The following is a 13,210-nucleotide window of genomic DNA, read 5'->3' on the forward strand; positions in this document are numbered from 1 at the left end:
ACACTTTGCCTCTTGCTTTCTCAGGTCCTGTCTCTACCTCTGTTTCCTCTGCCCCAGAGCAGTTTTTAACCTAATGCAGTCAAACTCTATGGCACTATAAAAGGGTACTTTTTAATGAAATTTTTTTTTTTAAATTTGCCGGGGCCTCAGTTAATGAAATTTCTACATCCATAACATTGTTGCCTTTCAAAGAAGCCATCTCAAATGGCTAGACATTTAGTCCAGTGACTACTCAGGTTGAATTTATGTATGATTCCTCCAGGGAGTTGGCCTGCAGAGGAGGCAATTTGAGCCACACAAGGAAATCGGGCTTGGTCTTTGGCCACACCTCTTCACACAAAAAGTATAAACAGCCTAGTCACCCCATCCTGTTCTGCTGGCCTGCCTCCATGAATGACCATTTCTAAAAGTAAAATACACCCTTTACGTTTGAAAATTTACCACCACTGGAGAGATTCAAGTGGAAATAGTGCAAACTCTGAAGACTCTTTGCAGATGGAGCTACAAAACTTGTGGTAACTAGCCCTCCAGGGTGACTGTTCTGAAGGCCAGCCTTCCATCAGCTGGGCAGGCCCTGCTTGGCAGGCATGCCTGCCCTGTGTACATCACAGACCCAGCCACCTTCCCCTCGTTAGCAGGGTTTCTCTCTCTGGCCCCACTGTGTAAAGTTACGTGTTCTTTACCTTCTCAAAATCTCCAACTCTCCGTCCATTCTTCTGCTGCTCATCCTCTTATTGGGGGACTTGGATGCAGAGAGCTTGACCACTCTGGACCTCAATTCCCCACTCTGTTTAATGAAGGTCATGACCCTGGTGAGCCTACTAGGGCCTGAGAGGAGAGGCTGACTTCTTTCAGGGCTACCAGCGTTAACGCTTACACCTAGGGATGGGGCCTGGTGGACACACCCCAAGCAGGCGGGAAATGCAGTTAAGATTCCCAGTGGGGTTACCATGGAGCTGGTTGCTTTGACTTTGAAGAGCTGGGTTGTTGTTTTTTTAAACCTCCACGGTAGTTTAGTTTATTAAACACTATCATTAATATTGAAGACATGTGAAGGAAAAATAGTCGCTGCCTTCACAGAGCTACAGCCTCCCTGAGATACCAGATGAAAATATACAAAACAATTAGAAAATAATCCTTTGCTGAACTTGGAGGGGTTATAATAGAACTTCTGAAAGGGAAGGCACCCACATGAACTGGAGTAGTTAGAAAATTATTCCTGGAGAGAGTGAACATTGAAGAGAGGGTTGGAAAGGAGGCTGGTCATTTTGGCTTGAGGAGGAAGAGCACAAAGCAAAAGAAATGAGCTTGGTGTGGGGGGTAAAGTGAGGAGACCCAACTAATTGAAGAGCGAGTCGTCGGGACGCGCTGGAAACTTCCTGCATGATCTCTGAGGGCGTGTCGAGGAACTGGGTCACGACGTGGAACGTGTGGGGTGGGATGGGTAGGCAGTAAGAGCCTTGGTAGGTTTTTGTAGCCTCAGTAGGAGGTGAGTAATATGGTGAGAGTAGTGTTTTAACAAGACTGCCTGGCAGTCATGTGCAGGGTAAGTGCATGGATAAGAGGCTGCTGCAGACATCTGATTGTGAGCCAGCCAGGGCCTGGTCCAGGGTGGTGGCTGCAGGCTGCAGAGGGAGACGCTTGAGACATACCTCAAAGGAAGAATCAGCGGAGCTTCCTAACAGCATAAATGGTGGTGATAGAGGAGAGAAGTGGAGCCAGTGCAGCCTCTGAGGTTCCTACCTAAATGGTTGGAAACAGGAAGTGATGGGAAAAGGGAGCTAGCTTAGGGGATAAAGGTGAGTGCAGTGCGAGCACTAACTGGGAGTGAAAAGGTCACACATGTAACGATGTCCTGTAAGCTTCTGGAAATTAAACTTAGGGGGCCTGTGTGAGGGGACCTTGGGAGTGGTCCCCAGAGTCTCCAGGCCATGCCTTGGAGGGTATGAACTCACCAAGGCCGTTAGTGTGCTCAGCCAGTCTCCTAAAGGAAATGGCCTCTAGTCTGTCCTGCCAGGAGACTGGGTTCTGCCGCCTAAGACCAGCAGTAAGGGTGACTGCCAGAGCGGCACGGGGAGAGAAGGTTAGCCAGTATACGAGCTGCGTTGTGTGTCTGCAGGGCATACCAGCAGTCCTCTGATAGTTTACCTATGAGTCTGAATCTAACTCCATGAGCCCTTTGTTCTTGACCCTCCAAAGACCAGCTGGTCAAGACAGAGGCCTTGGAGACCTCCCCTCCCTCCATACACTGAGAACAGAGGCCTGGTCCTGCCATAGCAGTCCCACATTTTCACGCTCACGCTGCCTCTTCTTCATAAACATGGGAGCCTGCACTCCATTCTCTGGCTTGAATTACCCTATAAAAAGAGTTGGTGCGGCTGACATTCCGGGGCTGAGAATGAGAAGAGAATGCCGTTCCTTGAGGGGAAAGAAGCAGGATGAGCCGAAACAAGCAGCCCTTCTCTAGCCAGGCTGGCCTACCATCCACCAGGCAGGCAGGCGGTCAGTGAGGTTGGGGCAGTGGGAGGGGGCCAGGGCAGAGGAGGAGCAGCCCGTGTACAGTACAAGGAGTTTGCCATCAAAAGGCAACAAGTCTCATACCCTGCCCTGCACAGTGACCCTTCTCTTTGGAATTCTCCCCTCTGACCTCCAGATCATTAATCCCGAGGCTGCCAACTGACAGTCATCCATCACGCCTCCTGACGAGCATCCCAGCCGCCCCTGAAAGGAGCCCAACCCCACCCTCCCTGCGTCCCCTGGTGCTCATTAGTGGGCCTTCCTGCTAGGTGCCAGGTTTCCTAATCAAGGCCCTGGCTCCACTCACTTCCCTTCCGGGCCAGTGGGCGGAAGCTGCTCTGACCCTCCCTCTTTCAAAGGCCAGGGGGGGAGTAGTGATTAGAGGAGAGAGAATTGTTGAGTGGCTTTTCATCCCCCTGGAGACCTGTGTTTCCAGCAGCCCCTTTGACATGGTAGGGACGCGAGAGAGAAAAACCCATTTCTCTCCTGCAGCCAGAGAGGAGGAAGCAGGCAGTTATCCAGGCAGGAGCTCCCCTGTCGAAGGAGTCTGAGAAGGCTTCCCTGAGGAGGAATCTGAATGGCTTCCGAAGGCTGCCAAGGAGCCAGTTGCCATATCAGTAGGAAGGAATCTGGACTCAGTACTGCTAGTGGGGAAAAAAAAATCTTTGAAGTCATCTAGTCCAACCCTCTTGTTTATATAGATGGGAAAATGGACCCAGAGAGGCCACTTGTTTTACCCAAGGCCACTCAGCCTGTTAATTGGACCTGTCTTTCTGTTCATCCCAAGAGAACTGGCAACTAGTCTGATAGCTTCTGGACTTTGGGTGTTTGAGTCAAATTATACTTCTAAGCAGATTTGTGAACATCCTTCCAGCCCAGCAAAAGGTGGGCATACACAGGTGTCTTTTTCTCTGCTTGAGGATGACACAACCCTTTGTTTCTGTCTTGGAACAATCACAGGGACCCCTATCAACCGAATCCCCATCATGGCTAAGCAGATCCTTGACCTGTATATGCTGTATAAACTGGTTACAGAGAAGGGGGGCCTGGTGGAGATCATCAACAAAAAGATCTGGCGGGAGATCACCAAGGGGCTGAACCTGCCCACGTCCATCACCAGCGCTGCCTTCACCCTGCGGACCCAGTGAGTTGGGGAGGGGAAGGCGGGACTGAAGAAGTGGGGTGCTTTAACCCAGAGGAAAGGAGGGAGGACATTTTGTTATATAGTGAGCACAAAGAGTGGGACCCCTGAGACAGCCAGGAGCTTTCTAGGTGAATCCCTCACTAGACTGGAGTAATAACGAGAGCCGGCGTTTCCCAGGTGTCCTGTGTGCTGCTCCTTCACCGCTCTGGTGCATTTGCCTCACCATCAGCTGTCACCCCCCCTCCCCCTTTTCCAGATTACCAAAATATGTCTCAGAGGTTAGTTTAGTGAAGGCCATGCCAACTAATAAGAGGTAGCACTGAGATTCACACCTGGGCCTGTCCCTGAAATCTACACTCTCCAAGACTGCCCCTGCAGGACACAGCACCTCCACCCTAAGCTGGGCCCTTCCTACCTGACACTCAGCTTGCGCAGCAACACAGGACCCGGGAGAAGGCAGGCAGGCAGCCCACTGGGGTTGGTGACCGATTTCTGTCACTGTTTAAGTTAACTTAGGTGGTAGAAGCAGTGAGACCAAGAACAGCATTGGAGAATGAAGGCCAGAGGGGATGCTCTTTGGGAGCACTCTGGAAGATGCTCTATGAAGATTACGAAGTGAGCAGCTGACATATCAGTTAGGTTGCATGCCATGTCCTTGTTGAAAAACACAAGGGTTTTATCTATTGCAGCTGCTCCAGTAGGAGTGGGGGACAGAGCTATAACTAACATATCAGCCCTTCTGTCAAGCTGCTTGGGTAGAGATTGCTTCCTGGGACATCTGACACAAAGAGGGACAGCACTTCTAGGTCCACGCACAAAGGGAGGGCTGGCCCCAGTCTGACCGGCCTGACTCGGGTGGTTAGGAGATCAAGGAGCCGGGCAGACATGTCACAGCACAGCCTGACTTCCCCCAGAACACTAAAACGACCCCAAAACAGCTGTGATCATAGCGGAACTGTCTCTTATTTCCCTTAGTGAGCGCCGCTTGCACTTGGAGCAGTGCCCAGAATTAAGCAGCAGTTAGAGGGGCCTGGGCCGGGGTGGCCAGCAGGCCAGTCCCGGGCTTTTCTCTTCCATCAGGCGCGCCAAGTTGCAGGCCTCTGTCCTAGAGGTCTGTCCAGAAGCTCCTTCCACAGACCTAGCAACTTAAGATGGGAGGCCTATGGTGCCAGGTTCTAGATGACTCTCCTTGCTTCCTTCCCTTCAGGTACATGAAGTACCTGTATGCCTACGAGTGTGAGAAGAAAGCCTTGAGCTCCCCGGCCGAGCTCCAGGCAGCCATCGATGGCAACCGGCGAGAGGGCCGGCGGCCCAGCTACAGCTCTTCCCTCTTCGGCTACTCACCTGCTGCTGCCACTGCCGCCGCCGGGGCCCCTGCCCTTCTTTCCCCACCCAAAATCCGCTTCCCCATCCTTGGGCTGGGCTCCAGCAGTGGCACCAGTGCCAGCAGCCCTCGGATGTCCCCAGCAACCACTCTCAGGAAAGGTGTGCAGGGTCCTGAGGGAGGAAGGGAGCGTCGTTCCTGTGTCCAGGACACTGGTGGGAGGGTGGATTGTGGGTCGGTCCAGCTCTGGTACCTTTGCCAGGTGATGGAGTCCCAGTGACAGCGGTGCCTGTGCCAAATCGCCTGGTTGTGCCCGTGACCTTGGCAGGCCAGCAGGCCGGCACCCGGACCGCCACACTGGAGCAGCTGCGGGAGCGGCTGGAGTCAGGGGAACCCCCTGAGAAGAAGGCATCCAGGCTGTCGGAGGAGGAGCAGCGCCTGGTACAGCAGGCCTTCCAGCGCAGCTTTTTTGGCATGGCCCGGCAGCTGCCCATGAAGATCCGGGTCAACGGCAGGGGTGAGCACCAGGCCCAGGAGTGCCAGGTCATCCTCCAGGCCCCCAGAAGGGTCTAAAGGCCAGACAGCCACATGGGGCTTCTGTGGCTACTGAGATCTCAGTTCACCAAGCTGAGATCATTTTCTGGGGGACCAAAAATTGCTTCAGGCAGTGCCTTATTCTCTGGCAAAAAACAAGAAGCAGTCTGAGGAGGAGGAGGAGGAGCCAGAGACCGTCACGGACAACTGCTGTGTCTCCCCCACAGGCCTTTTGATCTGTCTAAATTAAAGGGCTCAGCCTTCACCCCAGGACCTGACCGGATGCAGGGATGTAGGCAAGCGGAGGGCAAGTCCAGGAGGAAGGCAGCACCTCCATTCCCGAGGCTCAGTGAGGGGCCGCGCTGCCTCAGGCCAGGCTGCCAGTGACCCTCCGAACAAGTGGGAAGTAGGAAATACAAGTTTGGCAGCATAATTGACATTGTTTCCTTTCCTCTCAGAATTTTTCAGGTGCCCCACCTTCTTGTCCCCTGAACCACACACTCCACGTCTCTTGTCCCTGTCCCTCCACACAAACATTTTCTTTGCCATTCTTGCCCTTGACGCTGTCTTAGAACGAACATGAAGTAAGCGTGTACGGGGAGGAAACCAGGAGGGAGCTGTGCGTGTTCCCAGGCAGCTTCCCCAGGGTGAGGAGCAGGAGGAGGCTGGAGGTAACAGCCCAGACACCAGGGTTCTGCTCTGGTACCCAGTCAGGGCCAGGTACCCCAGTCCTGCACAAGCCAGAGGCTAACAGAAAAGGCACCTCACCTGGAAGAATTTTTGGCCCTGCGTATGATGAGCGGGCAGAGTCGGGGGTAGCTGGGTAGAGGCTCTGTGTGCCAGCACCCACAGCCTTCCATGAGCCCCAGATGCTCAGGGTGGGTTGGAGCGCCAGGTGCTGGACAGGTAGACTCTCTCCTTGAGGACCTGCGAGCCCAGTGAAAGGGAGGAAAAGGCAGAGCGAGCCCTCAGAGGCAGAGACGGGGTCCTCGTCGGTCCCCCAGCCTGACGGGTGGGGAAGCTCAGGTAGGTTTACTGGATCGCGTTGAAAGTGCCGTTGCACAGCTGTGAGCCAAGGCCAGACTCCTTGCTGACAGATCCGTCTTCTGTGTAGGCAGAGGGAATTGTGGGGAGAATGCAAGCAGTGGGAATGCTGGCAAGCCTGGGTTCTTGTGCCAGACCTTACACTCAGAAGAAGGTGAGAGAGGTGCTTTCTGACAGTGGACCTCAGCCTGCCGTAGCCAGACTGGGGACTCGGGAGAGCCTCAGAAAGGACGAGGATGCCGGAAGGAAGGCTTAACCAGGCATGCTGTCTCCCCTGTCCCCAGCAGAAGACCGATCAGAGGCCTCGGCCACGGCGCTGAACCTGACAACAGGCAGCTTTGGGAGCATAAACATGTCTGTGGACATCGACGGCACCACCTATGCAGGTGAGGCCCATGGAGCTCGAGGAGGCCCATACGTGGTGTGGCGGCCAGCCTCCTGCGGCTCCCTGGCTGCTCCCGCTTGTCCCCCTCCTGTCTGCACACCTTCCCGCGGAGGGCTCCCTCTTAGGTAGTCTCAGGGTTCCCCACGTACAGTGGTTCTGGAGCGGGAGGCCGAGCATTGCTAACAGGGTGACATCCCCCTCCACCTTCGACAGAACGATAAAAAGCCTTCATCAGACCATTTTGGACCAGTGGTTGGCCTGTTAACTAAACAAGTCATTCAATGTGAAGAATCATAATCAGCTCTATATCCGTGCCTGAAACATTGTGTTATAGGTTAAATTGGTGTTCACCATCACGGTCTTCTAGTGTGCAGGTCTCCTTTCTTTATGCATCAGCTGTCTCTTAAACATCTGTTCCTCCTTTTCTTTTAAATGGACAAAGGACAGACAAAGGCAGGAATCTGAGTGTAGCAGAATCAGCCTAGATTTCAATGCCTTTTCACCCGTCATTTACAGTCGTCTCTCCCTAAATCTAGTTTGGCAAGAGCTGGTTGGTTGGTTGGTTGGTTGGTTGGTTGGTTGGTTGGTCGGTTGGTCGGTTGGTTGGTCGGTTGGTTGGTAGGTTGGTAGGTTGGTTGGGTGGGCCCCTCTACCAAGTCTTTCCAAGGCAGTCAACTTAGTTTCATAGCAGCATTCTCTGCCCACCCCGTTTTGACAGTTTAGGGGTAAGTTTGGGAACACACCCAGCCAACTCTTACTAAGCACAGCTTGGTGAGTGGGGGCTAAAGAGCCCAGGCACACTAGCCAGGGGCCACCTGCCAGGAGCCTGGGCATCGGCCACCCGTCTTACAGACGATGTGGTAGGTGCACCTGCCGTCCGAATGGGGCATTTCCCTAGGGCGTGCTTCTAGCCCTTTAAAGGCTCCCATGCTGTGGGTTTGGGACACTGCCCGCAGGCTGCATGCTCCGGATCTCTGCTGGGCCATCTGCTGCGGGACAGGGACAAGGACAGCTCCTGGAAGCGGTCTGCAGAGAAGCAGCAGTGCCAGGTTGCCACGCCCGTCACTGCAGTCGGTGCTTCAGAGGCCTCAGGCAGCGGTCTGCCTGCCACTGAGGCCCTCGAGGAGACCAGGCGGGCCAGTGGGAGCGGGGACTGGGCGCCCTTGTCCTTCTGCAGTGCTCTGGTGGCCTAGGAGGTTTAGGGGGTGGGAGAGGATGTGTGGAGAAAGCAGGGAAGGAGGTCGGTGCCTGGTTTCGACCTCCTCTTGTTCTCTGTCAGGAGAAAGGAGATAACACCTCCTCTCTCTCAGTGGGGAGCAGTCAGAGGTGAAGGCTCCCCAAACTTCACCACCTGTGCCCTTTCTCAGTGAGTATGCAGTCACCCAGGCCAGGGACCTGGAAGTCGTCCTGACAGCCCCTCAGGCCCATCCTCGCCCCCACAGCTAGGCAGACCCCACTACTTTGCCTTCCCTCCTCCTCCTGCCGTCTGTGCCACTGCGGCCCTGGGTCGGGCCTCTCTCCTGTCAGAGTAGCTTCCTAGCAGGTCCCCATCACCCATATTCCTCCCAACTCCACAGAGAGCATTCTGAAACATACATCTCCCTTATGTCCCTCCCTTAAAACTTTCAGGGGCCTCCTGACCCCTACAAGGTGGGACCTGGGCCTCCTTAGAGGCCTACAGATCTCCGCTACCTTGCCCGCCCATCTCCGCAGCCTCACCTGCCTCCACGCCTTGCCTTTGGCACCCCCTAGTCAGACCGCACAACTCGGCCTCCACACTTCCCACCTCTCTCTGCCCTTCGTTCCCCCAGATTCTTCTGCCTGGCACACCATCCCCTCTTCTTCCTTCAACCACTTTTCCTAACAGTCTTGGCATGGCCTCCCCCTGGAGCCTTCCCTGACCAATTTTCCCCTGCCCTCTAAAACCTTTTTATTCCCACAACACCTTGGGTACACTTCCCTCAGCATTTGTGACATTTCAGCAAAATTACTTTGCCCACCTGTCTGTTCCCTCACCATCCTGGAAGCAGGACAGTATCTGGGACTTGTCAGCACCTTACGCCGTGTCCAGAGGGGAGCCTTGCGCAGTTAGGCAGCAGTAAGCCGGTGCACGTGAACAGAACCTGCCCCTTCTCTCCTCATCTGCTTACATCTGCTTCTCCCCACCCCAGGTGTGCTGTTTGCCCAGAAGCCTGTGGTCCACCTCATTGCAGGAGCTGCTTCCCAGAGCATTGGCAGCAGCAGCAGCAGCAGCAGCAGCAGCAGTTCTCACTGCTCACCAAGTCCTACCTCATCCCGGGGCACCCCCAGTGCAGAGCCCTCCACCAGCTGGTCCCTCTGAGGGGCAGGACACAGCTTCCCACCCAACTCTCCTGTCGAGAGTGAAGGAAGTTGACGCACAGAATTTACCTCATCTCACAGAGCCCACGTCAAACATCATTTGGCCAGATGCTGAGAGTTTGGACATGTCCGCCTGTCCAGGCTCCAATCAGGTCCTGCTGTACTCTGGGGACAGGGAGAGGCTGGAAGGGCAGGACAGGGCAGCACTGTCCAATCAGGGATTGTCCTGGAGGACTGGGCGGGGTTTGTGGGCGGCCAGCTTCCTCGGGGGTTCCCAGGCCACCTCCCATCCTGGGTACAGTGTATTGACAATCTGTAAGCCGACACAGGGTTGGAGGCCCTCCATTTCCCTTCCCATTTAATTTATTTTCCTTCCCCTGCCTTCCACCATGACTCCTGGGTCACTGGTCTCTGCTCAGTCCCCCAACCTGACTCGTGGGGCTGCTAGGAGCCAAGAGCATGCATTTGTAGCCCTTCTCTGCTGAGCCTGAGATGGGGCCCTCCCAGCCCACCTTCCCTACCATGTTTGGTTCTTGGAGTTGCGGGTCCCTAAAATGCAAGTCCTGAAGCAGTCCTCAGGGCCCCTTGTGCCCCTTGTAATGGTCCCAAGAAAGGGCACCTGAGGGCAGTCCTCAGGTCCCAGGGCCTCCTGGGCGTCTGCTGAGGGAGAGGCAGCGCCTTGGGGCTGCCCCAGCAGGCCCTGGCACCCACCTCACACTGACCCTTCTCTGACCCTCCCAGACCTCATGCTGCCCACTCGCCCTCGTTGGCCAGCTCTCGCAAGAACAGCCCACTTGTCCCTTGGGCCCCCCTTGTACTGGGGCCATCTCAGCCCCAACATCCCCAGGCCTGTCGATGTCAGGTTCATTGAAATACCTCAGATTTGTAATTGTTGATGTTTGATTCTTCAGGAAGTATTTGCATCTCTGAAAATTTTTTTATATGTGTTTTGCTGACTTTTTTTTATTTTAAAACTTTTATCGTTGTTGTAGCACCAAAGAAATGATCACCCCAAAGCCAAGCAGATGATTTGGTACCCCAGCCCCTCTGGCCCTTTACTGAGACCCCAGTGAGGAGGCGAGGAGGCAGGCAGGAGAGATGACTCAGGGATCGCAGCAGCGGGAGAGGGTGGAACGGAGAGGCCCGCTCTCACACAGGCTGGGTCCTGAAACCACTCCGGTTCTAAAGATGGTCCTCGGCCCATTTCCTGCCAGAGCACAGCTAGTCCCAGCCCCTACCCCCCACTCACCAGTGTGGGCAGGAGGTCTCCCCTTCACAACACTCCCACCTCAGGACAGGAGCAGGCCGTGGGCCTTGGGGTGTGGCTACACCAGAGCTGAGGAGATGTGAGAGCGCTCCATCTGTCGTCCTGGCCCCCGAGGTGGAGCAGGCCGGTCCTGTGCTGTAAAGGAGTGATTCTCACCCTGCTCGCCACACAGTCCAGTAAGCCCTGCAGTGTGCAGTAGGACACCACCCACTGTGATGTCGTCGGGCTGCAGTGGGAGACCACGCCGGCACAAGCCCACGTCAGTCCTGTCTCGGGAAGGAAGGAAAATCGAGCTTGAGCACAAAAGATACCTCAGCCTGGTGAGCTGCAGCTCAGGGGCCTGCGTCATCCCACTCCCCTCCCCCAGCCCTCCACACCCACTCACAGCCCCATCCACTGGGGCTGACACTCTGCTGGCCTCAGAAGCCTTCCCACCTGACCCACCCGGCAAGCTCAGGGTGTGGGCACAGAGGGCATCTGGGATCTGGTGCCAGGGAGGAAGGAGCCCAGTTGGCTGGCACTGGGCCTGCTTGAAGGTGTCACAGACATTTTGCCAGTCTGTTTTTCTCAGGGGTTTGGTTACGAAGGATGGACTCTTCCCACCCAGAGGACGCAGGGACAGCGCACTGTTATCTTTCTGGTCACTGGACTTTCTCCTTTTTGGGCAGCGTGCCCAACTCCCCTCCCTCAGCGAACCCTCTGTGCCCTGAGAGCTTGAGCATGGTGGCACCAGAGGAGCTTTCCCTGAAAGTGCAGCCCTGTCGGCCTGGGCAGCTCTGTCCTCTCGCCCTCCCAACCTTATATGTATTCTAACCAGGAAAAATGTGATAGCACATGGGTAGCTAGGAGTGGAGAAATACCTCAGACGTCCTCTTGCAGCAAGTGTCTGTATATGTTGTGGTTATTTTCTATCTTACATGTTCTTGAATGTTTATATTTCAATAAACCTCTACCTCTTCACACAAGCAGGCAGGTGTTTCCAGTGACTTTTCCATTGGCTTGTACTGGGGAGAGGCGAGAGCCTTCAGAGTACAAAGCGAGTGAGTGAACTGCTTCTCCGATCCTGACTTTTTCCTGATCCTTCTCCCCTTCACTGCTTTCCCACTGTTTCCCCAAAGCACTCACTCAGCCTGTCGTCTTAGTAGCAGGGTACTTCTGGTATTGCCTGGTCACCAAACTGACCACTGGGGCCACATCAGTGTTCTGGCAGGCACAGAGCTGGCAGGATGGCCTCATTTAGCAAGCCTTTTTTGAGCTCCTGCTGAATAAGGATGGTCCCTGTCCACATGGAGCTCACAGTCTTGTCTGGGAGGCACATGTGACTTTACGAGTATAGAAAAAATGGATTCTTTAGAAACAGCATGGCTGGGATGGTAGACTACAGAGGGGCTGATGGGTGCTGGAGCAGTTCCCTAGACAATCTGGAAGGCTTCCTGGAGGTGGTGGCATTTAAGATGGAAGAATGAGATTGCCAACTGGAGCCGTGAGGAAGAGCATTCTCAGCAGAGGAGCTGATGCATAGGGGAACCTGGTGGCATCAAAAGACCTGACACTTAGGAAGTGACCATTGCCTAGGGTTGGTGAGGTAGAGCGGAGGGGAAGTGGGGAAAAAGTGCAGCTGGGGCCAGGATGGATCCCAAACTAAAGGATTTAGGCTCTACCCTCTGAGCATCAGGGCACTGCCCACGTGCTTTTCTAGAAGGGTATCTGGAGCTGGGAAACATTCTGGGCGTGGACACTCTGGAACACCTCCCCTGGAACTCAGGCCTAGATCAAGAGTGCTCCGTCTTTTTCTCTGCCATGATGCACATCCGATGGGCCCAACCTGGTTTTGGCGAAACCAAAAGAAATGGGCAGAGATAAAGCACTGGGTGGCTTTGTAATTGCCCTCCATCCCACACCATACACCTCACCTGTCTGCATCTCTCTATTGCAAAACGTTGACCCCTTTCTCTGCCATTTTGAAGTGCTAGAAAAGGAGGGTGACACTGGGACAGCCTTGAGCGTCTCTCACTTTTAAAAGATTTTTAAAAATCTTTTGAAAGAAACGATTAACCCTTTTAATTCCTGGTGACCATTATCCGGCCTCATACCTCACAACTTCCTGTGACTCCAGCACCTGTCCTATGGAAATTCCATGGGCCTTGTCTAGGAGAGTGCTGAAAGGTGAGGAGAAGCAGCGTCCAGAGACATCTGAGATGGAAACAGGACAGTGAGTGGAGGCAATGCCGAGAGAGGTGGCAAGTGAGTAAGGCTCCTGATGGAGACAGAGAACCTAGGGAGAATAAGGGACCAGACCACTGCAATTCCATCCCATTTCAGTTCCCAGAAGAAAACACAGGAGAATATCTCAAAGACAGAAAAGTAAGAATTTCTCAAACTAGATCCTCCAAAAAAGTTCATCAAAAGAGACCGTAAAGATAAACTGGGAGGGGGCTGGCGGAGTGGCTCAGTTGGTTAAGAGCGTGAGCTCTGAGCAACAGGGTCTTCTGTTCAATTCCCGCATGGGTCAGTGAGCTGCACCCAAGCTGAGCTGCCAACAGGTTGCAGGATGGCTCAGCTGGTGAGAGCACCGTGCTCCTAACAAACAAGGTTGCTGGTTCAACTCCCACATGGGATGGTGGGCTGCGGCCCCCACCCCCACCCCCACCCCCT

The 13,210-nt window shown here is 54.5% G+C and overlaps 1 protein-coding gene across 5 annotated transcripts in view; it reads left to right on the forward strand.

Moving 5' to 3' along the window:
- The window catches only part of ARID3B (AT-rich interaction domain 3B), a 47,635-nt gene extending 36,110 nt beyond the window's left edge, over window positions 1-11,525 (forward strand). The window contains exons 5-9 of one of the 5 annotated variants that reach the window (XM_019667972.1): window positions 3,478-3,661; window positions 4,869-5,146; window positions 5,230-5,502; window positions 6,848-6,949; window positions 9,120-11,525. In XM_019667972.1, the coding sequence (XP_019523517.1) occupies window positions 3,478-3,661; window positions 4,869-5,146; window positions 5,230-5,502; window positions 6,848-6,949; window positions 9,120-9,289 (1,007 nt within the window). In that variant the 3' untranslated portion in view covers window positions 9,290-11,525. The remainder of the gene's footprint in view (window positions 1-3,477; window positions 3,662-4,868; window positions 5,147-5,229; window positions 5,503-6,847; window positions 6,950-9,119) is intronic. The other 4 variants (XM_019667973.1, XM_019667975.1, XM_019667977.1 and 1 more) reach the window with 4 other exon arrangements.
- The last annotated feature ends 1,685 nt before the right edge of the window (window positions 11,526-13,210 follow it).

The sequence above is a fragment of the Hipposideros armiger genome, unplaced genomic scaffold, assembly GCF_001890085.2.
Source record: "Hipposideros armiger isolate ML-2016 unplaced genomic scaffold, ASM189008v1 scaffold_511, whole genome shotgun sequence".
Classification (NCBI taxonomy): Eukaryota; Metazoa; Chordata; class Mammalia; order Chiroptera; family Hipposideridae; genus Hipposideros; species Hipposideros armiger.